Genomic DNA, 27,858 nt, shown 5'->3' on the forward strand with positions numbered 1-27,858 from the left:
TTGCAGCCACCTTGAACAATAACCAAACTGATTTCATTTACGTGCAAAGAAAGCTCATTTGCTGAGCTACTGCCTCACACAACAGCTCACCTGTTTTATTAAATTGTTAGAAATGCTCCCTGCATCAGCAGATGATTACCTGAAGACAAATCTGTAATAGATGATCTGCATTTGTAGGATGCAAAGGCAGCATCAAGAGCCAAATCTAGCTATAATGATATATTACAGGAAAAAAAAAATCAAAGAACATTAAAAAAAAAATTACTTACTTGAGTCTGGAGGAACTCCTTTCTGACATTCAGCAGTTGGTCATGATGGAGACTGACTTTTAGTTGTAGATCCACTCCTATTCATACATTCAGCTTGCTGCTTTCATGCAAAGTGACCTTTGAATTCAGGAACAGAGACCAAGTATTTATGATCTACCTATGAACCTTTCATCTGATCTGAAGGAAATAACTCAACAGAACATCATGAGTAAAGATTGTCCCAGGCCTTGTCCAATTCTTACACTCAAAAGTAATGTATGAGCAGCACCACAATTGCCTTAGAGCAGTGAAAATATAATCATGGTGATACTTTGGTAAAAAGCATCTTTAACAATTTGAGTGAAGGCTCTGACTGATCACAGGCTACTTTTCTGAAGGAGTTCTTACCTGAGAAATTGAACCTGACAATGGAGTCTAAAAATGAAAGCACAGAAGAAGGTACAAAGATCAGAGCAATTCCCAAGTGGGGATACAGCAAATGAGAAGGTGAAACTCTGAAGTGTTAGGAATTTACCAGTCACTGCTTTGAGGAAGATCATGTGCACAGATACACGCTGCTGGCAAGGCAAACTGTGATCAAGCTGGCAGTGCCAGTTTACTATTGATGGACTTATTAATAACAAAATGGGAAAATAATTCTGGTAACTTATAGAGCAGCGAGTCTTTCCTGTCACCTACAAGGTTGCACAAGTACAGAACACACTGACCTGGCATCGCTGCCGGGAGGGTTGTTGCTGGGAATCACTGCTACAAGATGGGCATCTGAAATCAGTAGCAGTACGTGAAGATGATGAACACAGAGATGATGTAAGGGATAGCAGTCTTTTCCCTTCTGGCAGTGCAGTTTAGTTAGCATCCAAAAGTGACAGGAGGAAATATATAAGCAGTGAAGAGACCCCCCAAAACTCAGTACAGATAAAACTTGATCTTCAAACACACCCTAGAGAAATGTCACACCTAGTGTCACATAAGACAGCTAAAAGAAAAATATGGAATACATACATATGTTACAGGGATTACTCAAAATATTAATTCCAAACTCCTGGACTTGTGTTCACCTGCTGTCTAATATAATGTAACTCTTTACAACCATTAAATGGGCTCCTCTCTAAGACAGGAAAAAATGTTTAATCCCCCTGTCACAAAGAGCACAAATGTGACAGTCCCTGGAGCAGCAGCTGGTTGCCAATGTGGAGTTTGCTGCTCCCACTCCCACACTTGACCTGAGTAAGGGCTGATTGCCATAAATTTCCCCAAGATGGCAGAGCCCTGGTCCTGTGCAGGCCTCCCTGGCCCTGCCTTTCAGGCAGCAGCACTGGTGTTCCCCTGTCATTGCCCTCATCCATTGGGATGGAGGAGTCTGCTAGTGGGGAATGCATTCATACAGGGGGGTGCAGGTGCCTTCGTGCCCCAAAGTGTCCCTAAGGCCACTCACAGCTGGCAGTACTGTAACTGAGTGACCCCTTCATCGTACCAAGCTAGTACATCCATGTTCTGAGCTGCCACTGAGCAAAGGCAGCTCTGATTCAAAGCCATGTGGCCATACTCACACCTGCTCTTACAGAAGACTGAGTTTATTCACATGGCTCAAATGAAAGGTTTGGCACAGAGCGTCACCCTCCATTATCACAGAATCTTAGGGGTTGGAAGGGACCTCGAAAGATCATCTAGTCCAATCCCCCCTGCCAGAGCAGGGTCACCTAGAGCACATCACACAGGAACGTGTCCAGGCAGGTTTTGAATGTCTCCAGTGAAGGAGACTCCACAACCTCTCTGGGCAGCCTGTTCCAGTGCTCTGTCACTCTCACAGTAAAGAAGTTTTTTCTGATGTTTATGTGGAACCTCCTATGTTCCAGTTTGCACCCCTTGCCCCTTGGCCTGTCACTGGACATCACTGAAAAAAGCCAGGTTCCATCCTCCCAACACTTGCCCTTAATGTGTTTGTAAACATTGATGAGGTCGCCCCTCGGTCTCCTCTTCTCCAAGCTCAAGAGACCCAGCTCCCTCAGCCTTTCCTCATAAGGGAGATGTTCCACTCCCTTCATCATCTTTGTGGCCCTGTGCTGGACTCTCTCAAGTAGTTCCCTGTCCTTCTTGAACTGAGGGGCCCAGAACTGGACACAATACTCCAGATGCGGCCTCACCAATGCAGAATAGAGGGGGAGGAGAACCTCTCTTGACCAACTAACCACACCCTTTCTAACGCATCCCAGGATGCCATTGGCCTTCTTGGCCACAGAGGCACATTGCTGGCTCATGGTCATCCTCATGTCCACCAGCACCCCCAGGTCCCTTTCTCCTACACTGCTCTCCAGCAGGTCAGCCCCCAACCTGTACTGGTACATGGGGTTGTTCTTCCCCAGATGCAAGACTCTACACTTGCCCTTGTTGAATTTCATCAAGTTTCTCCCCGCCCAACTCTCCAGCCTGTCCAGGTCTCACTGAATGGCAGCACAGCTTTCTGGTGTGTCAGCCACTTCTCCCAGTTTAGTGTCATCAGCAAACTTGCTGAGGGCACACTCTGTTCCCTCATCCAGGTCGCTGATGAAAATACTGAACAATACTGGTCCCAGTACTGACCCCTGAGGGACTTCACTAGTCACAGAGCTCCATCTAGATTCTGTCCCATTGACCACAATTATGTGTGCTTTGCATACACAGTCCTGAAGGTACATGAAAATCCTGGCTGATCTCTGCTAAACCCAGACCTCCAACAAAATAAGTACACTAAGTGCAAACACATGCATAACAGCTCAGCCTTCTACCCCTCCACCCCCTGCCCTGTGCCTCCAGCCATGTTGCTTCCACATGTAAGAGTCTCAGAACAACATCTGGGCCTTGACTCTGAAGTAGAAAAGCAGTCTCCTCTTAGGGCCATGGTCTTGTAGCCCACAGTGTGCCAAGTCCATGCAGAGAATAGCCTGCTGCCTGGGGCCAGCAGCATGGGTCCCACGGGTCACCCTCCGCTCTGCTTCCCTCCCCAGCTCCAGCAAACAGCTGATGTTCAGGCTCATCAGCGCAGTGTGGACACAGGTGAGATGAACCATGACCCCAGAATATTTCCTAACCACATCTTGAATTACAGCAAATCTTAGATCTCATTGTGGCACAAAGGAGCTATGCTGTGGATACTTGAGAACACCAGAGAGCAGCAGGCAGCAATTATTGCAAGAAGTCGTTTGCTCTTTTGGGATACACTAAGGTTGAAGAGAAGTTGGGAAGTTAGTCAAAAGCAGCTTAGGTGAGATGTGCAGTCCTCCAGCTGTCAGTCTGCACAGACACCCTGCTTACACAGGCCTCTTAGTTGAACTTTGTCCCTAAATAGCAAAATACTTCTCTCAGCTTCTTTCCCTGAGGGGCTCCAGCTCACCCTCCCCAGGCACACCCCCCTGTACCCCCCACATACCTGTTTTCCAAGCTCCACTGTCACCGGCCTCCCCGGGGTGCCATCCACCCGTGGGCAGGAGGGTCCTGGTGGATGGAGCCCCAGCTCCTCTTAAAGCTGAGCTCTGCCCAGGAGGATCTAAACCAGCATCCCAGGATGCTGGGCTTTTATAAACCTCAGCCTCCCCATGCTCTAGTCTAAACTAGAAGTTGCTTTTCTCTTTGAACAGTTGGCTGGCGGCAACATGACATCAACAGGGAGCAGAATTCAAGCAGAACAGTCAAATTACATCATCCAAAGGAACTGGAGCCCCTCTCTGCAGTTGAAAAAGAAGACAGCTTAAAGCAAAATCAGATGGATTTATTTTTCCTGGCACAAAGAAGTTCAGTCAACTTTTTGAAACAGAAAATACACATTTACTTGTTTAGTCATGAATTAAAGACATTTTCCCCTTGGAGCTGTTTATATTATCTTGAAATTTTCCTTCTGTTTCAGAACCTCATACAGTTAACATAAAAGCTTCAAAGGTTTTGCGGGATGAACACATGGGACGGAGGACTTTAATTCTTTCCATTTCATACAAACATAGATAAAGGTTTTCAAGTGACAGAACAGCCTTAATATTTTGAACATCATAAGAGAAGTAGAAATCACTGTATTGGCAATGCCAGATCCAACTAGTGTATTTTTATCTTCTGGTTCAGATTTTTTCTTTTTTATTCATTGCTACTAAGGCTGATGCTGCATGAGATCAAAACTACTTCTCCTTTACAGCTGCATTTTCGAGGGTTATTTTAAATTGGAGTGCTAAAGCATTAAGCTCTTTTTATCGATGGAACAAAATAGTGAGATTTTCATGCAGATTGGCTCCCTGCACCTTTAGTGCCAGAGCACTGCACCCTACCTGCAGGGATGCCATACACCACAGTGTGCTCTCAGGTTTCGGTCCCCCATTGCCCCAGTCAGCAGATGACTGGTTACAATCACAGCTCTTTCCCAGCCCAGGCTGCCCAGTTTCATTGTGAAGGCCATCCAGTCACGTGGAATGATTCAAAGTAGCTGGCAAAAGACATTGCATTGTATAAACAGGTAACAGTAAGGGTGCAAATTCTATCAGACAAGAGGTAAGACAGGGTAGTGCAAAATGGAGAATGCCATTACTCTGAACTGCAGGCTAAAACTGCCAAGTCCTGAACTTACATTGTTGGTTAATTTCTTACTTTCAGACTAGACATGAGAACTTTGAGAACAAACACAATATCCAAAATAGGAAATCACTGAGCATGAGCAGCATCTCTCATCAGTTCCTTGTTTAAAAGGTTTAAAGAAAATTTTAATAATACATAGAAATCTTATAGTGCATCTGAAATACAGCAGCCAGTGAGAGATACACACCATCCACACAAAATTAGCTACTTCTTTACAATGAAATCTTTGAAGCTCCAGACTGACGTGAAATATGGGATGCTGAGTTAGCAACACCTTGGAAAGAACGTGGACAAGCTCCATCTCAGAGAAAAGAACAGGTGGGAGAACAAGTCTTGGCATTAATGAGTTTCCAGTATTCACTAGACCAGAAAGCAACTGTGAGTTCATAGCCTCTCTGCTAGCCTGAAGTCCTGTGGGGAAAGGGAGAGGAACCCATCTCAATATCATGTTTCCCACAAAGAAAAAAAAAAAAAGGTATTTTTTCCTCAGAGGTCAGAAAAGTGGTATAGATACAGGACTCCTGAATTGCAAAAAACATGTACACCTCCTTCTGACTGCGTTTTGATCACATCAGTTGTTTGCTGGGTTTGGGCATGATTTCCAGAAGATCATTCATTGCTGTGAATCCCAAGCAAAGGAAGGCACCTTCAGCAGATGGGTTTGCTCATCTAAGCAGTGAAAGGCAGCCAACTTCCTCCTGTCATTTCCTATCCAAGTCAGGCAATCTAGCCCCAGGGCCAACCTTTCTGAGAGGTTCTCTGTGCTCACAGCAAGCCTTGCAACATGATAGAGCCTTGGATTAGAGAAGCTCAGAATAAAGTACTGCCTGCTCCAAAGCTCTTACAAATACACCAAACAAATTTAGATTTGCTACCAGTAGGAGAAACAGCTAAACTGGAGCAACCGGTTGGCACAGATATATCTGGAGATTTTTCAAGTAAGTTGTGTGTATTCAGGAGAAGGAGGGGCGGGAGGAATTAATTTAAGCACATTAATATGAATGTTGATATAATTGGTTATTTATAAGTAGAAAGTAGCACAGTATGAAAGATGCCCTTGGATTTTTTTGGGACAAACATATCAACCAAGTCCTTTTTGCTAAACCGTTATTTACTGTTAATTTTCAAGGTTAGTACTGCCCCTGAAGTTAAAAAGTGCCTCTCAGCTGAAGCTTCAAGCTTTCAATCCACAAAGGAAGTTCTTGATTTGCCTTCACACTTGGACTTCCATGCTTAGACATTATGAAAATCCAGAATTACATTATGCTATAAAAACCTATTTACCAAGAGATGCCGGAGGTTTTTTTGTTTGTTTGTTTTAAATAGAAATTTAATTCTGGAGTCAAGCCTTGGTGCAGGCAGTGATATCAGCAACAAGTTCAAGGACACAGAAGAGAAACAGCCGTAACCTACTATGGATAGATAAACAGAGGTGGGAAAATATGGAGCTTGCCAAACTGCTGTGCTGCTTATGAGCCTTAAGTAGCAGGATTACAAAATCCTAGTCACTGAAATAGGACCTTTTGGAAAAAAAGCTTACAAAAGAAATCTCAGGTAGTTCAATATTAGTTTATTAAATCAGCAATTTTTATCACCACTTTCTAGAAATGATTACAAAGCATATTAAAATATCTTACAGTATGTGCAAGGAATTTATTGTGTAATAAAAGTGCAACAATAATGAACTTAAACTTTGTTTGCCTAGTTAGACAAACTGAAGCACACTGCACAGATCAAGCCTTTCCTCAAGAGTGCATTTGAAGTAAAAATACAGTATTTAGCAAAAATTATTAGAAAAGGTGAGTGTGTGAAATAGAAAACAAAGTTTATGTTCATTCTCTCGGTGCTAAATTATACATACTCATCAAACCATACACTTCAAACTCTGCTTGAATTCCAACAGTATGAAGAGTCAACAAAGTGAGTGTACGTTGTGAAGGGAAGCAAGAAGGAAAAGAGGGCACATTTCAAGTACTGGGGATGAATGATGCTGCTGAAAAGTCAGGGACCAGATACTGTTGCTTTGAGACCAGGTTCCACACAAATCCATACCATACCCAACTAACAACTGGGACCTGTCTCTGATGTAAAAATCTTTGCAAACTCACCATTTTCAATCTGGCACAGCTTTCAAAGGTTCCTGCTGTCCTGTAGTGTGTTTATGAGTGGTAGCTCCACATTCTTTTCCAATCTACAACAAAATTCTAATTTATTTCTGTAGGACTAGAATTAGGGTTGGGAGTTAAAAGTGTGATGCAGAATAGTTGGAGAAGTAAAAGTAGCAGTCTACTACTGGTTTATGGCAGCAGACTACACTAGTGGGCACTGATTTCACAGAATGACATTGGCAGTTTTTAATGGTCTCGCAAAAAATGTAATCAAAACCCTAGGCATAAAAAGGCCAATAAATCCAACATCTTGGTCTTTCTTCAGTAGATATTAGTATCAATAAAGTTTACCTCACACTGCTGTCCCCCAAAACTATGTAAAGCACAGTTTCATGTGAGAAGGCAATTCTGCCGCTTTCTCGTTATCTTAACACATGGATTCACTAACTCCACAGAAAACTAGCCAAACTGTTGGATGTGGCTGGTTTAACTGAATGGCTTTGCAGGATCTGAGAAGCCAGACCCAGCACAGCAAATGGAGTAGGCCCACAGGTCTGCGAGGAGGTAGTGAGAAAAGAGATCCCTTCCTCTGAGCAACAGAAATCTACTATACCAGTTCAGCTATGCAAGAAACTGCTGTTTGAAGTCCACATGACATGTACTTTATTCCTATCAACTCAGTGTGATGCTACTGCACCACATATCTAGAAATACATTTCTGCATGTAGCTCTGCATGCTGATCCTGAAACACTTCTGTTCCTCCAGATAAACACAGAAAACCCACCTCTACTCCTATACATGCTTTGTGCATTCCTCTTCTGAAAAAGCCAATCATTTCAACTCCAACTAGACAACATGTTTTGATGGTTGGACTCAGTGATCCCAATGGGTTTTTTCCAACCTGAATAGTTCTATGATTCTATGACTTATCAAGATGACGCATTTCAATTCGTCTCCCCTAAGCCCAGGTTAGCATACTGGCACGGAGACTGAAGAAAAGGCTGTGTTCTCCATTTTACTATCAGTAAAACTAGAAAAAGAAATAAAAATAACTGAGAAAGTATCCTGCTCCTCTCACTGAAGGAGGATATTTCTACGGGCATGGGATCACATGGCTGCAATGCATCTGGAGCATCACCTCTGGAAGCTACACACAGTGGAAAGTCAAAACATTGGTCCACTCCTGGAAGCCTGTGCTGTGAAAGAGCAAGGTAAGGCAGATAGTCAGAAGATCAGCAACTTCCAGATCCTCTCAGCTTTGCTCACACCACAGTAGTCACAATACAAAAGCTTGCTATCTTTATCCTGGTGGCTTTCCTTACTAAGCTAGTCAAGCTGGTCCTTAGTATACAAATTCATTACTGACTGCAGACATTATGCACACACAAGCATACTTTAAAAAAAACAGGCTGCAAAAGTAGTAAACAACTTCTGCAATGTCTATAGATTACTTTTCGTTCAATCAAAAACAATTACACAGAAAATCAGTTACTCTGCAGATATACAGTCACACACTTGACTCACGGTCAAGTTTCACAGCTCTACTGAAGTGCACAGAGATGCACAAAGGCTAATTTGGCTCCTCATTTAAGTCTAACAGAAATAAAGTTGGTATGCTTGAATAAGAGAAAAACCTAAGAATTAAAAAATAGCAAGCAAGTCCTCAAGAACAATTTAACTACGCCAGGACATTCTTTATACAGGTCCAGAAGCCTGGCAAGGTAAAGGTGTTCTTCTGCCATTCCTTAAAATAGCTTCATTGTTTTCCCATGGTAAAGCCCTGGCAAAGTTCATTGCAATTTCACATCAGAATAGAACAGATACAGAAAGGTAAGTGGTCCAGAAAGATCTGAAGTATTAAACCTCACTGACAATGTAAAAATGTACTATTTGAAAAGAGAAGCTGAGGCTCTACTTATGTCATGTACAAATCTGAACATGTAACTAAAATGTAACATGGGGCTAAAATCTTAACTGGGAGACAATACCCAAACCACTTCCTTTCCTACTCCTACTGCAAGGATGCTAAAACACTTTTTGGCTTGCTCTGCCTCAGAAGACACTACTGCTACCACTTACTGAGACTCAAAGAAAAAGTGCTCAAAACTACAGTACCTTTGATGTGTAGGGTATTTCATACTACAAATGGTATACAAGTCAATTCCTGCTCACATGCACAGTGCAAAACTGTCAATTTTGATTTTAGATTAAAGAAAAACCTGGCCCTCCCTGAAAGATTCAAGTTCACAGGGCCAAAAATTTGTGTTAAGGTACTGATAAAAATCAGTTGTAAGCAGCAGGTATGTTCAACTTTGTGTTGTTAGAAAAACAATTTTTTTTATTAAGCACCCATTCCTTTCATGAATTGTTTTCAATAAAGGAATACTATCTGGAGGGATCAGTTTATGATTTATTAGTCAATGTAAAGATTCCTGTTAGTCTCCCCATATTTTAAATCTGCCACCATAGGAATTTAACCTTTCTTTTGTAGTTGTCAGCTACATGTTGGAAAGAGTTTAAACTTTTCTTAAAATACTATATATTCAAAAAATACACAGAGGTAACTGTGTAATTACCTGTAAATAGAAATGAAAAACTAATGAAAATTTTCCAAGACAATCTGATGTGTTTGAAGAGGCTGACTTTAAGCAATACACCTTTTTTGAACAGAAAGTGAGACTTAATTTCAATGGAAACATGACTTTTTTTTTTTTTTTAGCTTATGAAAACATTTTGCTGTCACTTTGAACAATTCAGGAATTTATTGTCTGCAGATCAACTAAACTGAAACCTCCTAACTCCAAATCCAAGGATCAAAGGAGATACAGCTCTTCTAAGGGTAACACTGAGTATGTAGTGCTGTATAAAACTGAAGAAACAGTTCTTCAGATAAGACACAGTTATGACTGATTGAAAGAATAATTTAAATATTTTGCAGTTCTAGCTGTAATCAGTGAGGTTTTAAAACAAGCCTGCTAATATTCTGAGTGCTTAAAAGACTCTCTCCATTGCCCTTCTCTATTTTTCTAACCTCCTATTAAATAATAAAAAACAACACCAAAAAAAAAATTCCTTTTATAATCAGCCTTTTCTTAGACTACAGAGATGCTGACGTTCACTCAATGCGTAGTATGTTTTTAGCACAGAAAATGGTCCTTGCATAGGCAGGTGAATTTAACATTTAGAGCTTCCTTTTGCTATTTAAAAATAGTTTGGAGAAACTTACAAGTATTTAGGTTTGGTGAAGATCAGTGATTTTTGTTCATGGTCTTTTGTGCTTTATGGTTGCAAAGGCAGCAAGACATGGAAGCAGGACTACAAACACATGTTCACCTTAGGATACATCTATCTATACAAGGCACTTGTTACAAGCATGTCTGAGTGAGGGTCAGCAGGGTCAGCTACATGAATGTTTCCCTGCTATCATGCTTCTAATTTCAGCAACTTGCATGAAATGTGCTGTGAGGTTTACAGATCTAAGCCTATTTTCAAATTTCAACAGTTTCAACATATTTGTTGAAAAATTTCCCAGATCTTCACTCTGCTGTCTGGAGAGGTTTCCTGTGAGATGGTGGCACCAGGTGGGAAGGTAGTGTGCCAGGCAGTTCATACCCATCCAATTTAATCTTGATGAGATGTTTTGCTAATGCAAACTCCTCATCATCCAGCATCCCATCACCATCACAGTCTGCAAGTTTCCAGATCTTCCCCAAGACACTGTTGGGTAGTTTAGAAGTCACCATCTCCTTCTTTGCACTAATCCCAGATATTTTGCCATTGATTGGTGACAGAGTGTAGAAAATCTCATCATAGGCAGGCTTATCTTTGGCAACAACCCATTCATCTTCATCAGCTCCTTCCTTAGCACCTTCTCCATATCCATGGCCAAAAGGTCCTGCCATGGTGCCATCAAATGCTCCACCATGTACCATCTCTGTGGGCATATTGCTCTCTTCCTGTCTGATCAGGCTCATCAGGGAGGCGATTTTATTGGCCAGCATGTTATCCACAGCTTCAATTAGCTTTGGTTTCAAAGAATGAAATTTAGTGAAGTCACAATTCTCCAACAGCTCCTGTAAATGACAAAAGTTTCAGTGACAGTAGTTAGAAACATTTCCAATACACTGAAGAGGTTAAAGAATGGGCTTCAAACGAAAATAATCTGTTATCTTTTGAAGTAGTTTCCATAACTGAAACTCCTTTTGAAGAAGAAGCAAAGCTGACACATAGGAACCATACAGCCAATATATTGATCAAACACACTAAGACAACTTTGGAACAGTGTATGAGATTGTATTGAGTGTATAGATACTGCCAAGAGACCAAGGACACTTTGATCCACTTGTTGAATGTGCTGCATTGGACACTAAAGGAGCAAAAGTGTCGTATCTACAACCCTCCTGTAGGGAGGAGTGGACGAGACAGATGGCAAAACTGGCCAACCAAAGCATTCCATCCCATATATAATCTGGGGTCACAGAAGTCAAGCCCTTCTTCTTCTTCCTCTTCTTTCTCTTCTGTCCATGGCCGGCATCCAAGGAGGACTCCATCACCATTGATCCCTAGGCCCATGTAGTCCTGACTTTCATTAACTCTCCCCTCAGCTCCTGTCCGCTCTGCCACTCTCTCTGACAGCTCCCAGACATTTTGGAACTGCTCACAGCTCAGGAGATGCCATGGGAGTTGCTGGGGGTACAGGGAGACAATACAGGTTTTGCACATTCCTGCACATACTTGTATATATCTGTACATATTTTCTTTTATCATTAGTATTTAATTAAAAGCTGACTAGTTTCGTTTTCAATCTGGAAAGTCTCTCTCCTGTTTCTCTTGCTTCTTTCCATACATAGAGTAGGGATGATGGTTGGACTCAGCGATCCCAAGGGTCTTTTCCAACCTGAATAGTTCTATGATTCTACCTGGGTGGGAGGGAGAGGGATTGAGAGCATTATTGTCACTTGTTTAATTGCCGATCCTGAGTCAAACTGTGACAACATGGCAGTTCATGAATGTTACCCAACAACTTGCCATTTGGTGGTTTTCTTCCAAACATCAAAGAAAGCATGGAAGTCCTCAGCCCTGCTAACAACTTACGCAAGTTTTTGAAGTTAAAAATAGATCCAAGAGTTCACAGAACTGGTCTGATTTTATACATTAAACTTCGTGTTTGTGGCTAGGTCATGAAGTGTCCCTTACCAATAAGAAAAACTGAGCTTGGATAACAGCAGCAGCATTTTTATAGAAGTGCTGCCAGAACTCAAAGTCATATGGTCCCAGCTGAGTTATCTTGTACACAAACTCCTACTAACCTCAGAGAGCTGTTTAAATAGGTGATATGTACTATTCCAACACAAGTCTGAGCATGTTTATGCCAGAGCATTGGAAAATTAAAAATGCTTAGGCAATTATTAAATGCTTTCTACACATAAAATGCTAACTGGGGAGTTACAGTGGAAACTGTTAAAAAAAATCCCCAAATGCACACAATTCCCCCCCCCACAGCCCGACTTCTCTCAAAATGGTCTTAAACTACTTTAACAAATCACATCACTTCAGAGAGCTGCTCCCTTACATACTAGAACTAAAATGGTATGAACCCAAGAAACCTGAAGCACAAACAAGACCCATGCACAAAGAACTTTGGATTTCTTACAGGAAAGCTGCTAACCATCAACCATCACACTGTTCAGGTGACATTTATACACAATCATCTGATTTACAGCAAGTGATCAGTATAAATTTATTATATGCAATAAATCTTAGAAAGCAAAGGTCAAACGTGCTATCTGTTCTGGCACAACTTTGCTTTCTCACTATTTAGCTCCTCATTACAGAAGTGACTGATCTCTCATCTATGTATTTGCTGCCACCTGCTGCTGAGGCTTAGTAACATGCACTGTTTGATTGAGGTTTTGATATTCTAACTTACAACTGACTATTGTCTCATTTTGCATCACCAACAGAAGTGGCAAAAGAAGGAACAGTCAACTTCTTTCACACAACCCCCCTTGAAAGCTGAACTCATTAAACCCTTCTAACAACCCTTTCTGTGAAAACCTAGCTGAAATAGACCTTGTGGCTCATCTGTAATTTACTGCCTCATGCCAGTAACTGATTCCCAAGTTAAATATTTTAGTTCTTTAAAGAATCTTCTGCATCCCTACAGACAGGGTAGTCAGCCAGTCACTAGTCTTTATGATGAGCTGTGTAAGTGTACCACATACTGCCAGAATCATCAGCAAGTGTCAATCTGGCAAACATCCTCCATTACTCTCATGACAAGCTCATGGTCAGACCACAGTGCAGGCTCTTGACCTCATGTTCTTCAGCTTCCAAGCTGTATTACCTTTTAATTGAAAGACCATTTAAGAAGCCTATGATCTGAGATCCTGAAGTTGCAAATTGAGGCTTGAGGAATACATTGAGAAGTATTGCTAACACAATTATTAGCTGCTTTAGAACCTTTCGTACTCTTTGCCATAGGAGACAAGATACTGATTAAAAGGACAGAAGGTCCAGTTCCTGGTGGCAATTTCTATTGTCTTCTATCTGTGGATGCACACTAAGCAAGTTTACTTTTTTTTTGTTCTGCACTGCTTCCAAATCATGTTAACCTCATATAACAGACATATGATTAATAGTAACTTCAGCTGCTCTATTACTGAAGACCTTAAATGATAATGCTGAGATACTCTGTCCTACCTTTTCCAATTTGGCAAACCTGTTGGAAAGCTATTATTATTTCACTGGAACTGTAATCTGTCATCTTACCTGCATTTTCTTGACTTCAGGGAAGTCGCCTGCTGAGATATGGTATTCCCTTTGCAGCTGGATATAGATCTCTGGTAATTTGTTGATCAGTTCCTTCTTCTTGTTCTCTTTTCCAAATACAGAGGGCATTTCTTTCTTCAGATAGCTGATGATATAAGCATGAACCTAAGAAGAAGCAAAACTGAAATCAAGACTACTGTTTATCTACATGTAACATTAGCATTCTTCACCTAGGTCATAACAAGAAACAGGTCAAGGATAAGATATTATCAACAATTGTTTCTGGAACTTTATGTTTACTTGAACAGCTACCAACTAGCTTTTGCTGCTTTCAGCATTCCTTTGAGGAGCAGAAAGAAAGCAAATCCTTTTAGAAGAATTACAGATGCACACTTGCAGTTTAAGAAGCATGGTACAGACGCAAGGCCCCCAAACCACGCCACGACACTACATGTATGGATCATGTACAGAGCAGCAGCCGTATTTGTCCATCTGTTTCAGCGGTAGAGATCTGCTAACTCCATTTGCCTTGCCAGTTGTTACAGGAAGCAACAGGATAATGCCTCAAGTCATCCAAGCATGCTCAGTGGAAGGACTATCTAACTGAAGTCACACTGCATTCCTACTTATTTACTCCCATTGAGTACCTAGAATCTACATTGATGCAGCCACCAGAGAATGACAGAGCAGTTGCTGTACACTAAGAACAGTATGCTATGGCTGCCCTGAGAAGCCTTAAGATAGAAAAGTGGAGTCCTTCCAGCATATAAGGAAAGACATTAATTTAGGATGATGAGTCCTAAAACACAGTGGTAGTTGCAGAGCTCTTCAAGTTTCCCGTCTGCTGTGATCAAGATAATCCAGCACTGCCATCAAAACATCCATCCTGCAAATACACCCTCCTTCCACCCTTACCCTGAACCATTCATCTCTTCCCCTTTACCACCCTCCCACCACCAAAAGGAACTACTTGGCCATAGTGCAAGTGATCTGGTCCAGGACGGAAATGGTGATGACACTTCTTAACTGAGGTGAGTCCACTTATCAGCTCATTATGTGGACACTGGTACTCATTCTGCACACAGGGGAAGTGCAAGGGCAGCCTTCTTTTAGAAGTAATGCACATCTGTCACAGCTTGATGTAATAAAACTGATTTCCTGAGCTTTCACCCAGTTAAGACCACTGAAGTCAAATGACCTCCACAATGGGATAAATCTATACAGATCTCAGGTCCCTTCTTCAGTAAAAAAGAATGCAGTTGTTCCCAAAGCAGAAGTTACTCATATTTTTCACACATGCATTTAAAAAAGAAAAAAAAAAAGAAAAAGAAAAAAAAAAAGATTGTCTATCAAACTATTGAGCAGTAAAAAGCTGTATTTTTAAAGACTGGGAGGAGGCAGATTACAACAAAAAAGCATCAGTACAAAAAAGTTATCATCCAGATGTGGTGTAATTATAATAGTTCGTACCTACCAAAACATGACAGAATGTGCGTTACAATATTCTGTACACACCTTACACAGCCTGCACAGAGGAAGTACTCTCCCATTCCTTTCCTTACTTATTTAGAAGGCTTAGTGGAAGCTGGAAAAAAATAATCTCTATATACACGTCTTAAGATCATAACTTTTACATAACATCACTTCCTCATATATAAAAAGTGCACATGTATTTTAAAGAATGGTATGTTTAAAATAATACTTCTAGCAAATCCGGAAAAGTATGTTTATAGTTCACAAGCACTAACAGTTTCAGGCATGTAAGCTAAGTGGTCTACAGTCTGCCAGTACGCACATGTGTTTCTTGTAGATAAGAACAGTTATGGTCTTCCAAATGGGATACTGAGTCACAGGACTTCAGGAAAAAAAAAAAGTCTAAGCCCAAATATGACAGCAAGTTACCAGTTTGCTTTTGTTTTTGGTTACCTTACATGTTTTAGAAGAGATTAAGAACTGAGTGGCAGAGAAACAGGGCCTGCAATACTGTAAGAAATGATTTTTGAGTGTCAGTCCTTTAAGTTCAGTTTGGAAGACAGAAAGATGACACCAGAAATATTATCATGCTGCTTTCCTGCAGATAAACAGTTTATTCCCCTTCCCTAGCTGTCTGATTAGCATGCCCTGTGAGCACTGTATTTTGTATTCAACTTTACCCATTTTTATTTTACATTATACAGAAACACCTAAAGACGATCCATCTGACACCCTTCCACTTCCAAAAAGATCATAATAAAAGAAAGCAAAAAGCTGCCAACCACTTCCACAAAACAGAATGAGATCACAGCAACTTTCAACACATCATCAAAAACTTCATTTTAAATGGAATTTTCAAAAAAGCAACTGCTACAGGGTACCCTAAAGCTCAGGCCACAAAAAAAAAATTCAGTTTATCACTATATTCAGAGAGTTAATTAAGCCAACATAGAAAGAGGTACATAGCCCCACATGACTGCCCTTATATCAATGTAAGTGCAAGTCCTCTTCATTTTTGCTTAGAAGTCCACATGAAAATGCGTTCCAAGACAACTGCGTTAATTCAACTCACATTCTGTTTGATAACTACATAGGAAATTAGAATTTCTGTCTGGTACCACCAGTTTTCTCCCCAGATACTTCTGAAGTTATTTCTCCTTCTTTTCCAGTTTTCAAAATGACAAACTTATTTCTAAATCACCAATTTCCTTTTGTTCTTGAGCTTTCCAAAACAACAACAAGCTTCACAGTGCTTTTAATTATTACTCTAACAACAGTTGCAGTGCTATGCTAAAGAAAGTCTCTGCAGAATCAGACAAACAGGCAAAGAAATATTTCAGACTGCAACCAAAGCTAATTCTAGTGAGAAGCTTATTCAGGCTGTGAAAAGATAGGACAGAAGAAGCTAGTGTTGTAATGCAGGGAGTTTGAAAACGAATGCACAAGCATCTATCCATCTCATCAGTATCTGTGCTTCATCAAGAGTGAGGCTTTCAATTACTCTGGCATTCCAGGGTATAACAAATGCATTTAGTCAAAGTGGTTTTCCACAGCAGCTGATTGACAGTATGCATTAAGGCACTGATATGCAAAAAAGCATATGGAAGGCTGCATGTGAATAATTTGAGTAATTTTGGTTGTGATTTTTTGCCCCCCTTTTTCTTTTCTTTTCAGTGTTCTCTATATAGCAGCTCTAGTTAAAAAAAAAAAACCAACACCACAACAGTTTATCTCCAAAAAGTAACATTAACTCACATCCCAGTATAAAAAAAACCCCACAACAACCAGAACTCACTCCCCTAACGAGCATACAGTAGCTTTAATGGCCTAAAAAGCACCAAATCCCTTCTCTAAAGTCAGGGAGGCATCCCAGTACAAGTCTGGATTTCTTCCTACTTGCCTCTATATCCTAAGTGGCTACCTCTTCCCTTAGAAACTGACAATTAAAGCCATTTGTTGAAAGCACAGTTTGCAGACAGAGAAAGATGGGAAAGGGTATGAAAGGACTCACTGAAAGACACAGAAAAGACTGCTCATTTAATTAATTTAGGTTTTTGATCTCTTCTTACCTTTGCAAGTCTTGCTCTCTTAATGAGATCATTGAGTTTCCGCACAGCTGCCTTCTGTGGGAGACTCTGGATATCCTTGAAAAGATCCTGTGCTTCGGCTTCAAAGAGTCTTCGATTCTCTGTGTTTCGGAGAGGATGGGCCCAAAAGGAGCCAATGTAGACCCGCAGCACTTCTGGAGTGTTGATCACCTTTCCCAGGGACCACATGAGTGCACCGTAGACCCTCATCAGCTGCTGTGTGTCCACTTGGTCAGCCTTATTAAGCACCACTCGAATCTTGTCATCCTGGCCCCGGAACGACTTAATAGCCTCTGAAAACTCATCAGATATATCCAGTTTATGGGCATCAAAAAGGAGGATGATGCGGTCGACTCTCTCAGCAAACCACTGGAGAACTTGGCAGAAGTCATAGCCTGAAGGAAGAATACACTATTACAGTCCTACCATTCAGAAAAGTGAGTCTCAGAAAAGGTAGGGCCAGGAATAGAGAACAAGGGGATCACAGCATCTACCCCGGGGGAAGAGAGGAGGTGGACCACTTGGAGGAGACTGTGGACAACTGTATCCTACATCTCCTTAGACCAGTTTCACTATTACAACCTTTCGTTTTTATCACTGCCCTTCCATTCATCTCTTATGTCACTCTCTTTTGTGCTGCTGTGAGCTACTGTGTCACGCCCGTGTGTGTTTCTTCCCATGAGTCCTGGCTCCAGCAATGGACACAAGCCAAGCAGGTCTGTGGGGCTGTTGTCAGAAGCTCTCCTCATCACTGTCAACCACAGCCACTTTGATAGCACTGCATAACTATACTAACAAAACAGCACAGGTGCAGCATTCCAGCATCAGTCAGCAACTGAAAAGATTGGCATTTTAAAACCATTTCTAAACTCATCTCTCCTTGCATTGCGACACTTTCTCTTATTTCTGCTACAGCAGACTCAGAGATCCAATTTATAAGTAGTGTGCCTGCATTGCTGATGGCTGTGGGGACATGATGTTACAGAACATGAGCAGTGACCTTTCTGGTTATTTGAAAAATAAACCTGCTGAGGTTTTAAAGGAAAGTGTATTCACAGAACCTGCCTGAATGCAGTGGATGTGACTCATCTTGTTTGAATAAGGAACAGCAAGGAACTGAGGCCACACCTGAAGTATTGTGTCCAGTTTTGGGCACCTCAGTTCAAGAGAGTTATCAAGGTACTGGATCGAGTACAGAGGAGGGCAACGAAGCTGGTGAAGGGCCTAGAGAATCAATCTTACAAAGAACGCTTTAAGGAGCTGAGAATGTTTAGTTTGAGAAAGAGAAGGCTGAGGAGAGACCTCATCAGTCTCTACAACTACCTGAAAGATCGTTGTAGACAGGTTGGTGCTGGTCTCTTTTCAAAGGCAATTAGCAACAGAACAAGAGGGAATGGCTTCAAAATCCAACAGGGGAGGTTTAGACTGGACATTAAGACAAATTTTTTCACAGAAAGAGTGGTTAGACACTGGAATAGGCTGCCCAGGGAGGTGGTTGAGTCACCATCCCTGGACATGTTTAAGGGTCGTTTGGATGTGGTGTTGGTGGATGTGGTTTAGGGGAGAACTTTGTAGAGTAGGGATAACGGTTGGACTTGGTGATCCCAAGGGGCTTTTCCAACCTGAATAGTTCTAAGGTTCTATGGTTCTAAGGTATGAGCTGGGGGGCTGACATCCCACCCTCTGTTTCTTCTCAGAAACAAGTATCAGCTAAAAGACAGAGCAGTAAAAATGCAAAGACTGATATAAAGTCACACAAATAGAATCAACAATTTTACTCTCAGCAGATAATATTTAAGTGCCAGCAGCAAAGAAAGCTGTTATCACCAGTGAGTTCACCAGGGTGTCTTTGGCCATTTCTCAGCTGCTCAAGTTAAGTCTTTAAATCTCCAATCCCTCAGCAAAGAACTCCCACTTCGACTACTCATATATGAACCAATTATCCAAACACTTCATACACCGGGACCAGATGTAAGCTAAAGACTCTTCACCACCCCTCATTCTCCCTCGCATCTTTTAAACAGTATAAATAAAAGCCTATGGGGACCTTGTAGAGTTGCTTAGCTGTATTTAAAACAATGTTGGTTCAGTCAAATCATGATTCATTATACCTTCAAGTTGTTGTTCTTTAACAGGGAACCCAAAAGTAAATAAGTTTTTTTGCTTTCCAGCAGAACCCGACTAGGGCAAACATCCAAGAGAAGTAATAGGAAAATAACTGTGAACTCCAGATGTGTCTTGAAGCACACTTGTGAATGATTAGCAGCACAGGAAAGAATTCAGTTTTAAGTATTTTGTTTAAAATTACTAATAGTGCAAAATAAAACTGAGAAACAGCTAATACTAAGAAAATGTCTCCAGTTACCAATCTACCCTGCCTCCATCCCTCCAGCACAGACACATCAAACTGAAAGTAGGGGCTATGTTAAAAAGGTGTTATTAGGATCTAAGAGGATGCAGGTCAGACTCATTAACTGGCTATACAAAAAAAGCCAACACAGCCTTTCCCATTAAAAGGTTAACTTTGCAAGGAATGCAAAATCCTGCCCCTTTCCAGGTAATGCTGCTGTGGTGCTTCCATATGTTCTTCCCTGAGACCAGTTCCTGAAGGAATGGAAGATAAAAGGTGGGAACAAGGAGGAAAGCTGCACAAAACACAGCTGGAAGAGAACTATTCTCACTTTACACTAACAGTCTAATCAAAGCCAGTATGAGTACTTTAACTCTATACAAAGTGAGCTGGAAAGAAAGGGAGAAGCAAGATCTTTTAGGTCACCTGTATGTTACAACACAGTTGCAACAGTGCACAAACCTGAGCTACACAATAACCCTTGCTGATTTCATACATGTAGAAGGAAATATGCTTGAAATGAAATACATAAATTAGCAAAAGGAAGTAAGTTAAATTCTACTATGTTTTTCACAATAGATATGTAAGAAGGTGACTTATAAGGCTGATTAAATAAACATATATTAAATAAATTCCACATTTGCTGGGTTTTGAACTGTAGAAACAACTGAACAGTCAACAAATGTAGGCTAACTAGCAATAAATGTATTTTAAGGATTAATTTAATATTAATGAAGCGTTTGCTTTGAGAAAGAGAAGTCTGCTTGTTGCAAGTGGTAAGAAAAAGACCTCATAAAAATCTGTTCGTTTTTGTCATTAGAAGTAAATCTTTCTTATATACATTCAGTGGTTACATATTAGAGTGTATCTGAACTAGAGAGAAGTGATACATGGTTAAATATTTCAGTGTGCTGAGACACAACACATTAAAGGACATGTATGTAGATTGGGGCTTTCAAAGTTGAGCAGTACTAGCTCAAAAAATTGTTGTTGACACTTCTCAGCTTTTAGCTGTTCTGCTGTTGCTATTTCATTAAAGGTTTGCTCCCTATGACTATTATCAGCAATTATATCCAGCCTGAGGATCTAAGTCTCAGCAAGCACAACATCAACTTGCAAATGCATATTGGAAAGTGACAAGTCACCCTTGTACCCCACCAAGAGACAGAGGAAACCTGCAATCCAGCAGCAGCACTGCAGAGCTCTTGAGTTCATCCAAGCTGCAGGAGGGGAGTGAGCTGGTGCCTCCAACAGAGACAGAACTATCAGGCATCAGTAAAGGCTGAGCAGAGACGACAGAGGAGGACAAAACAAAACAATGCAGAAGAGATGAAAAAGCTAGAATGAAACTGCATGTTGTTACCAGCCCTGGAAACACTGATGAAAGGAATGATGACAAGCTCTTGTGTCATTTGCACAGGACAAAGTACCAGGCCCCTGCATGACCATCCATGGCACCAGCCATCCTCAAAGATACAGCTGTGCAATTGTGCAGTATGAGCATGGGTCAATTTTCTGTGCCAGTTAGTAATAAAGACTAAAAGAAATAGCACGCTTTCCCTTGTGGGCCCAAGGTAAATAATTTCTGACTTGCCCAAACATCATCTCCCAAAGCTTTTGCAATTCAGAAAACAATTAGGAAGGCTTGACGGGCTCCACCCATCCTCTGCAAGCACAGACAGGCTGTGTGTCCAGTTCTTCCACCTCTGGGGCTGGCACTACTGGCACAGAAGAGAGACAGGTGCCTCTCAGATAGATGCTGCAATGAGGAGCCTCCAAGGTCAGAGAACAGTACCCACTTATGAGATGTATCAGGGATGGGCAGAGCGATGGAGCAATCCCATCTGTTATTGCTGTCTAAGTACCATGCAACCAAGACTACAACACAATTCAGAGGTGGATAAGAGCAGCCTTTTCCCCCCTCCCCAACCTGCTGTTCTTCAAATGCTTTGCCTCAGGTGAGCATCTAAACTTCCCAGTCTTTCAAATGGAGCTCAGTCTCACATGGAAAGATGCATTTTTTTGCCATCCAGAGTGGAAGTTTCCAGTTATGTTAGTGAAGGCCTGTCTCAATCCAGCACTCCTAGATAACACTCTTAAGTGCACTCCTGTTGGTGAACTTCTCCTACAGTGAATGCACAGTATCTCACTGCAAGGGAAAGCTTGACACAATGCTGCAGCTATATACATCACCTTAATTAATTCATGCTTACAAATTCACAAGCCAGATTTAACTGAGAAAATGACCTGTCCTCAAGTTCAAAAAATGCAAGATAACCAACATCCTCAATTTTCCCCATCTTATTGAAATCCTTGCCTTCATGCCATTCAACCATGAACCAACCCTCCCTTCCCTTTCTAAAAGTAGTTCCTCCCCACACACTGCCAGACGTTGCTTCTCCTTCCTCCCCTCCTTACTCTCATTGTTCCTTCCAAATCTTGCAAACCATATGCACGTTTCTGACTGACACGGGCTGTGTGTACGTCACCAGTGATGCTGCAGAAGCAGGACAGGGATGGGCATTGTCTGACTGGGGACGACAATGCTGGCACGCATCTGCACATTCTCCTCCAGCCACTCAGGCAGCCCCTGCACTGACAGGCAGGAAGCTTCTAACACATCCTCCTGCTGACAACAGTAGCGGGAAAGGTGTGTCAAGAGACACAGCTTGGAATGTTGCATTCTGTACATATTTTTGACCCTTCAGAAAGCAGTCAGCTCCTTTATCCACAGCCTGGATGCTTTCCAGAGTTATAAATAAAACATGCTGGAAAATAGTGCATGTCCTGTATTTTTACATAGTTCCTTTACTGTTTTCCTTCATTTTAAAACTTAAAATTAACATTTGATTGCTTTGTTGGCCTTAGAAGGCTTCACCTTACTTCTAGTAATACCTGTCAAATTCTATCATTATTCAGGTGTTATGTCTGTTCATGGGTAACCAGTTCAGCAGTTGCTCACAGAAGATGGAGAAAACCACAAGCAGCAAAGAGAAAAGGTTTTACACTGAGGTCCTATAATGTTATTCTCCTATCGAATACACTAAAATAATACCTATAGAAAAAGCTGGTGCTCACCGATGACAGAAACAAGATGAACTTCTAGAAAGGCAATTTAAAAATTCAGATATGAACAGACATCAGTAATGTGCAGAACAGAACATCTACAAACACTTAAGAGGTGTTATTAAACGACATATTCCATTACTGAATTAAGAAAAATCTCATCTTGGAATTATCAGAAGGATTTATAAGAAAAACAAAAGTTTGAGAGAAAGAGAAATAAATCAAAAGCTTAAAATACTTGCTGAACTATAAGAGACTACCAGAAAAGAAATTATGAAGAATCACCCTGTGTATTTAGAGCTTTCCTGGGAAGCACAGAAAAGCATTCCTATATTTAAGTCTATAATCACCTTCACAGTGGAAGGAAATGGAAGCTCCCATAGTGAAGCACACCACCTGCAAACTTTTTTAGTGAAAAGCAACCAGCAAACTGAAAGGGTAACAACACACATTTTGCAGGAAAAAACCTTTGTCAGTCTGAAAGTGTACAAACAGAACCTTCTCTGACAGAGATAGATTTAGGGACAGCAGAAAACTTCCTGAAGAATCCTGCTTACATTTGCACACAGCGATTTAAAAAGTAATCTAAAACATGCTAAATTAAAACTTGTAGCATAGATATGCTGAAGTCAGTCCAACTCCTTCAGGTAGCAGGTCAGACAGGCCTTGCTCTGTGCAGCACTGCAGGACAAGTCAAGTCTGCACCCATAAAACCATCTGTATGGAAACTGTGTAAGCAGCCCAAAAGTCTCATGCAGGAGATGTATCCGACCATGCAGTATTTCACACATGGGTGAGCACAGTATTGACTAAACATAAAAGCATTCAATAGGTGTATGCAATAGGTCCATACAACAACTTGCAGGTACTTCAGGTATGCCTAACTATATGAAACCTTAGACTTTGGCAGCAATTGTCTTGCAAGCCTGGGGCACAGAGAGAATACTGCTCTAATGCTGCCCACTCAATACCTCTAAAACAGGTTGCAAACAGATCAGGATGATGTCTTGTCAAGTACAGCAAAAACAATTAGTAAGCTTGGTTATTTTCAAGCCCTGCACCTCACCTCTGCTGATGCGCTGCTTCTCTCCAGAGAGAATGCCAGGGCTGTCAATGATGCTGATGCTCTTCAGCACCTGGTTAGGTAACTGAGAACACATGAACCTGCAGGAAAAGAGAAAAAAAGCATTAACAATAGCTCTAGCTCACACACAGATTGTCCCTTGAGAGGTCTTCTTTATGCATCTGCTTTTAAAAAGACTCAACTGAGATATTAAAAAACCCGAGTTTCTTAAGTCCTAATGAACTCCTATGTTTAACAAACATACATGTTTAAGAAAACAACAAGTAAATAGAGAGCTGCTCATGAAAAAAAAACAACAAAACACAGGAAATCCATGTAAAACTGTATGTATAAGTGCTGATAAAATTCAAAATTTTGCAAGAGCTGGCAATATGGGCCATATATGCAACATTAAAAAGGCTCATAAAGCAAACATTTTGCTAGGACCAAAACTAATATACAGAAAAAGCAATTCTTCATGTTCTCCAACTTTTGCTCAAATTCAAAGAGATTCAAAAGAAAAGGGAGGCAGGCAGAAAGTGACACTGATGGTATGTTTATATTCCAGTCACTGCTGAGTCATCCCCTCACCTGCTCAGGTAGTGCTTGCAAGGTCCCCATCTCTCCCCTTTTTAGGTGGGGCTGTGGAGGACTGAAAACAATGGTACTTCTCTCACAAACTCTGCAGAAGCTTTCACACTGCCAGAACCAAGAGTTCAAATTACACACAGCATGCCCTAAACAATAACCTCCTGCCTCTGCGTTGGGAGACAAACTCAATGGTGCTATTATGAAAAATAAACAATTAATGAGGCCTCTGAGAGTCATGCAGTACACTCTCTGTGTTAAAACCAAGACACTCTGATGCTTCTGGAATAGTTCATGACTGAAGAACTTCACCTCCTTTCATCATAAACTGTCTTTAAGAGATTTGCATAAGAGTTTAATCTTCTTATGGGCCAGCAGCTGAAGACTGTAGTAACAAGCAGACCATATAACCTACCTTCCTCTGGTGAGGCTGCCCAGAGGCACCCTGGCACAGCACTAAGCTGCAGGCTGAGGCTGTAAGATGGCCACCCTGCATTAACCTATCGCTTCAGAAAGCACACTAATACCTCTAGAAATAGGGTATCACAAACAGCAAATTTTAATTGTTTCAAGGTCAAACAAGAACTTTAAAACCAAAGACAAACTGAATTTGGAAGAGTTCAGGCAGTCAAATATCAGATAGAAAATGTAAGATACATCAAAATTTGGAAGCTATTGTTGGACAAATCATGATGCAGACCATTTAAAGGAACTCGGGACACAAAAAAGTCCTGACACCTTGCTTCACCTTGTAGTAGTGACTCTAACAAAAGACACAGCACTCCTACTTGAGTACAACAGAAATGGCAGTATCAGCCACACTTCTCCCTCAAAACCAAGAGGAAGTAAGGAAATAGTTGCCATGTTGGCCTGATAAAACCTCAGGGTAGGTCAACAACACTAACCTTTTCACCCTTTTTGGTTGGCTTTTTTTTTTTTTTACTGGATCACCAGATGTAGAAATTACTGCATATCTGAAGAAAATTCTTTCACTAAGGCTAATTTTCTATCAGCTTAAGAGATGCTTCTGAAAGAGCAGTGAGGTACAATTGAATAAAATCACATTTTGTCAACTTTCCAAAACCTAAAGGAGACACAATGCTAAAGAAAACACATTTTGTGGAAGCTTACTCTTACTGGATGTGCACACATGACAAAGAAAATAACATTTGACCATGTCAACCATAAAAAAAAAAATCACTAGTATGGACAACAAGAAATAGCTTTCATAAATTTGGAAGTGTGAAGACTGAATTTTTTTTTTTTTTTCTTATAACTTTATTTCAACTCTAGCAAGCCTAGCATTTATTTAGCACCAATGAGATGTTTCTAGGTCTGTTTTACAGGAAGTTGGGCACCGGTATTTCAGCTGAACAATACAGCAGTATTTTTACTTTGGCATCAGGCAAACTGGGACAGATGGAAAACGCAGTGCAAGAAAACAGAACTACAGGCCTCAAACATAAAAACACTGCAGTCTTCGTAGCAGGCATTCGTGGCAGAGGGAGGAAGCAAGTATACAGGAAAAATAGAAGGATAGACTTGGAATTAGCTGGCTGTAGCTTTTAGTATATAAAACTAATGACAACGGATGGGTTAAAAAACTTACATCAAGTCTCAGACGACTAAAAAGTGCAATGTTAGTTGTAATTGAGTATCTCTTTTCAACATTGAGACTTGGCTCTGAACCACTGTTTCTTACATGGCGTGTATGAGGTGATTTTTAAGGGCTGCATCATGAAAAGCAAAACCACATACTACCTACCTATGACAACAGACCTCCACAAAAAAAAAAAAAGCCTTACAAAAACAGTTGTGTGAATGAGATGACTGTAACTGCTTATGACACATTAAAACCTTTGATATTGTCATGTTTTTCATACTATCATAAAACTATTGTTAATGAAAACCAGCAATATTAGACTGTCTTGGAAAAAAATACCAAAACAGCTACGCCGTTTCCAAAAATGAAATCAACAACCTTGTAATTATCTGCTGATTTTATTATTTTTTATAGTAACTTTGAATGACTCAAAGAATCTAGTCAGAATTTCTACTCCCTTTTGTGTCCATTCAGATACCATTAGAATAGAGCAGGACCATGTGCAACAGCACCGATTTATTTCTGTGATCCTCTGGTATATTCCAATTCTTTCCTCACTTACTTAAACCAGCATCCATAGGGCATTCCTGTTCCCATTCCCTCACTCCCCAACTTTCAATGAAAGTACACAGGAGAACTAAAAGACAAGTTTGTATACTCAGAAGCCTTAGAGACATCTATGATAAGCAGGGGGAAATAATACAAGGGGAACAGGGGGAAATAACAAGAGGTCATGGAAAAAAGAGGCAAGGTAACATCAATAAATTAATGTGGCTAATTAGTAAGTTCAAGACTTGACTGTTCTACTGTGTTCTTTTTTTTTATTAGTTTCTCTATTACCTCAGTCACTGTTTCCTTTCCACGCTACATTTAGATAAAAAGGGCACTCTGCAGGCTAATTGTCCACAACCTTAGTTTTTCCATAAAGCAAAACATAAGGATTGGGAATTTTTTTATTTTTTTTAAGTGGCAGCAACGTGGAGGGAAGAGAGAAAAATCTATTAAGGCAGGGGTTAAAAACATATTATCAGGTATAAAGGCTTGGCAGCTGGCAAATGACAGAAAGGAATGGAAAATATGTAGTATGATTGGGGAATATAAGCATCTACATCACCACTGCAAAACTAACAAGCAAACGTGACTCTTGGGGAAGACAAGTTTACTCACAGCACTGATATATAACAGTACCACAAACACTAAAAGAACTTCAATAATTTAGTCAGCTACTTTGAATGTACAAATAATCTTGCTTGCATAAGATTCAGGACTGACACAACTAGCTAAGACAGAAGATTTAGCCAAAAAATCATCTGTACTCCATCCATCCAAGCAAGCATGTGGCATTATTACGTCCTGTGTAAATCTTTGAATATTGTACAAAATGCTATTTATAGTATAATAATAGTATATTTTTTGTAGAGAGCACAATGGTGAGAAAAGAGAATCAGAATAGTGATCTGGAAGAGAGGACTTAGCCACTAATCTCACAGAAAGGGGTCTTGGAACACAAAACTATTTAAAATGGGACTTGAGTGCAGCTTCCCACAACAAATACTCTTATCTCTTGGATGCATGAGAGCCAAGCCAACTATTAGCCATAAACTTTCTTCTGTGAATAAGCACTGCAAGAGATAAGACTGTACACAGCGAACTTTTAACACATATGCCAGTGTTTATCAGCCAAACAGGAAAGTTTATTGTTAAAAGAGAACCAATTTAGATTAATTGGCTTGAAAGCCACACCTCCGTGTCAAGCTACCATCAAATACAGGAAGAAAACAAGGTGATTGCTCACACAATGAGAACAAAGTTATTAATAACTTTTAACTGGAAATATTTAGCCTGCTACTTAAGTTACCAATGGCAATAGTTTCAGCCACTGAACC

The 27,858-nt window shown here is 40.7% G+C and overlaps 1 protein-coding gene across 1 annotated transcript in view; it reads right to left on the bottom strand.

Moving 5' to 3' along the window:
* Window positions 1–6,417: 6,417 nt before the first annotated feature.
* Window positions 6,418–27,858, bottom strand: part of EHD4 (EH domain containing 4) — a 30,321-nt gene continuing 8,880 nt past the window's right edge. Inside the window, exons 3-6 of the mRNA XM_051621613.1 lie at window positions 23,785–23,882; window positions 17,285–17,697; window positions 13,743–13,907; window positions 6,418–11,044 (exon numbers count right to left, since the gene is read on the bottom strand). Coding sequence (XP_051477573.1) covers window positions 10,508–11,044; window positions 13,743–13,907; window positions 17,285–17,697; window positions 23,785–23,882 — 1,213 coding nt within the window. The 3' untranslated portion in view covers window positions 6,418–10,507. The remainder of the gene's footprint in view (window positions 11,045–13,742; window positions 13,908–17,284; window positions 17,698–23,784; window positions 23,883–27,858) is intronic.

Source organism: Apus apus, chromosome 5 (assembly GCF_020740795.1).
Source record: "Apus apus isolate bApuApu2 chromosome 5, bApuApu2.pri.cur, whole genome shotgun sequence".
Lineage (NCBI taxonomy): Eukaryota > Metazoa > Chordata > Aves > Apodiformes > Apodidae > Apus > Apus apus.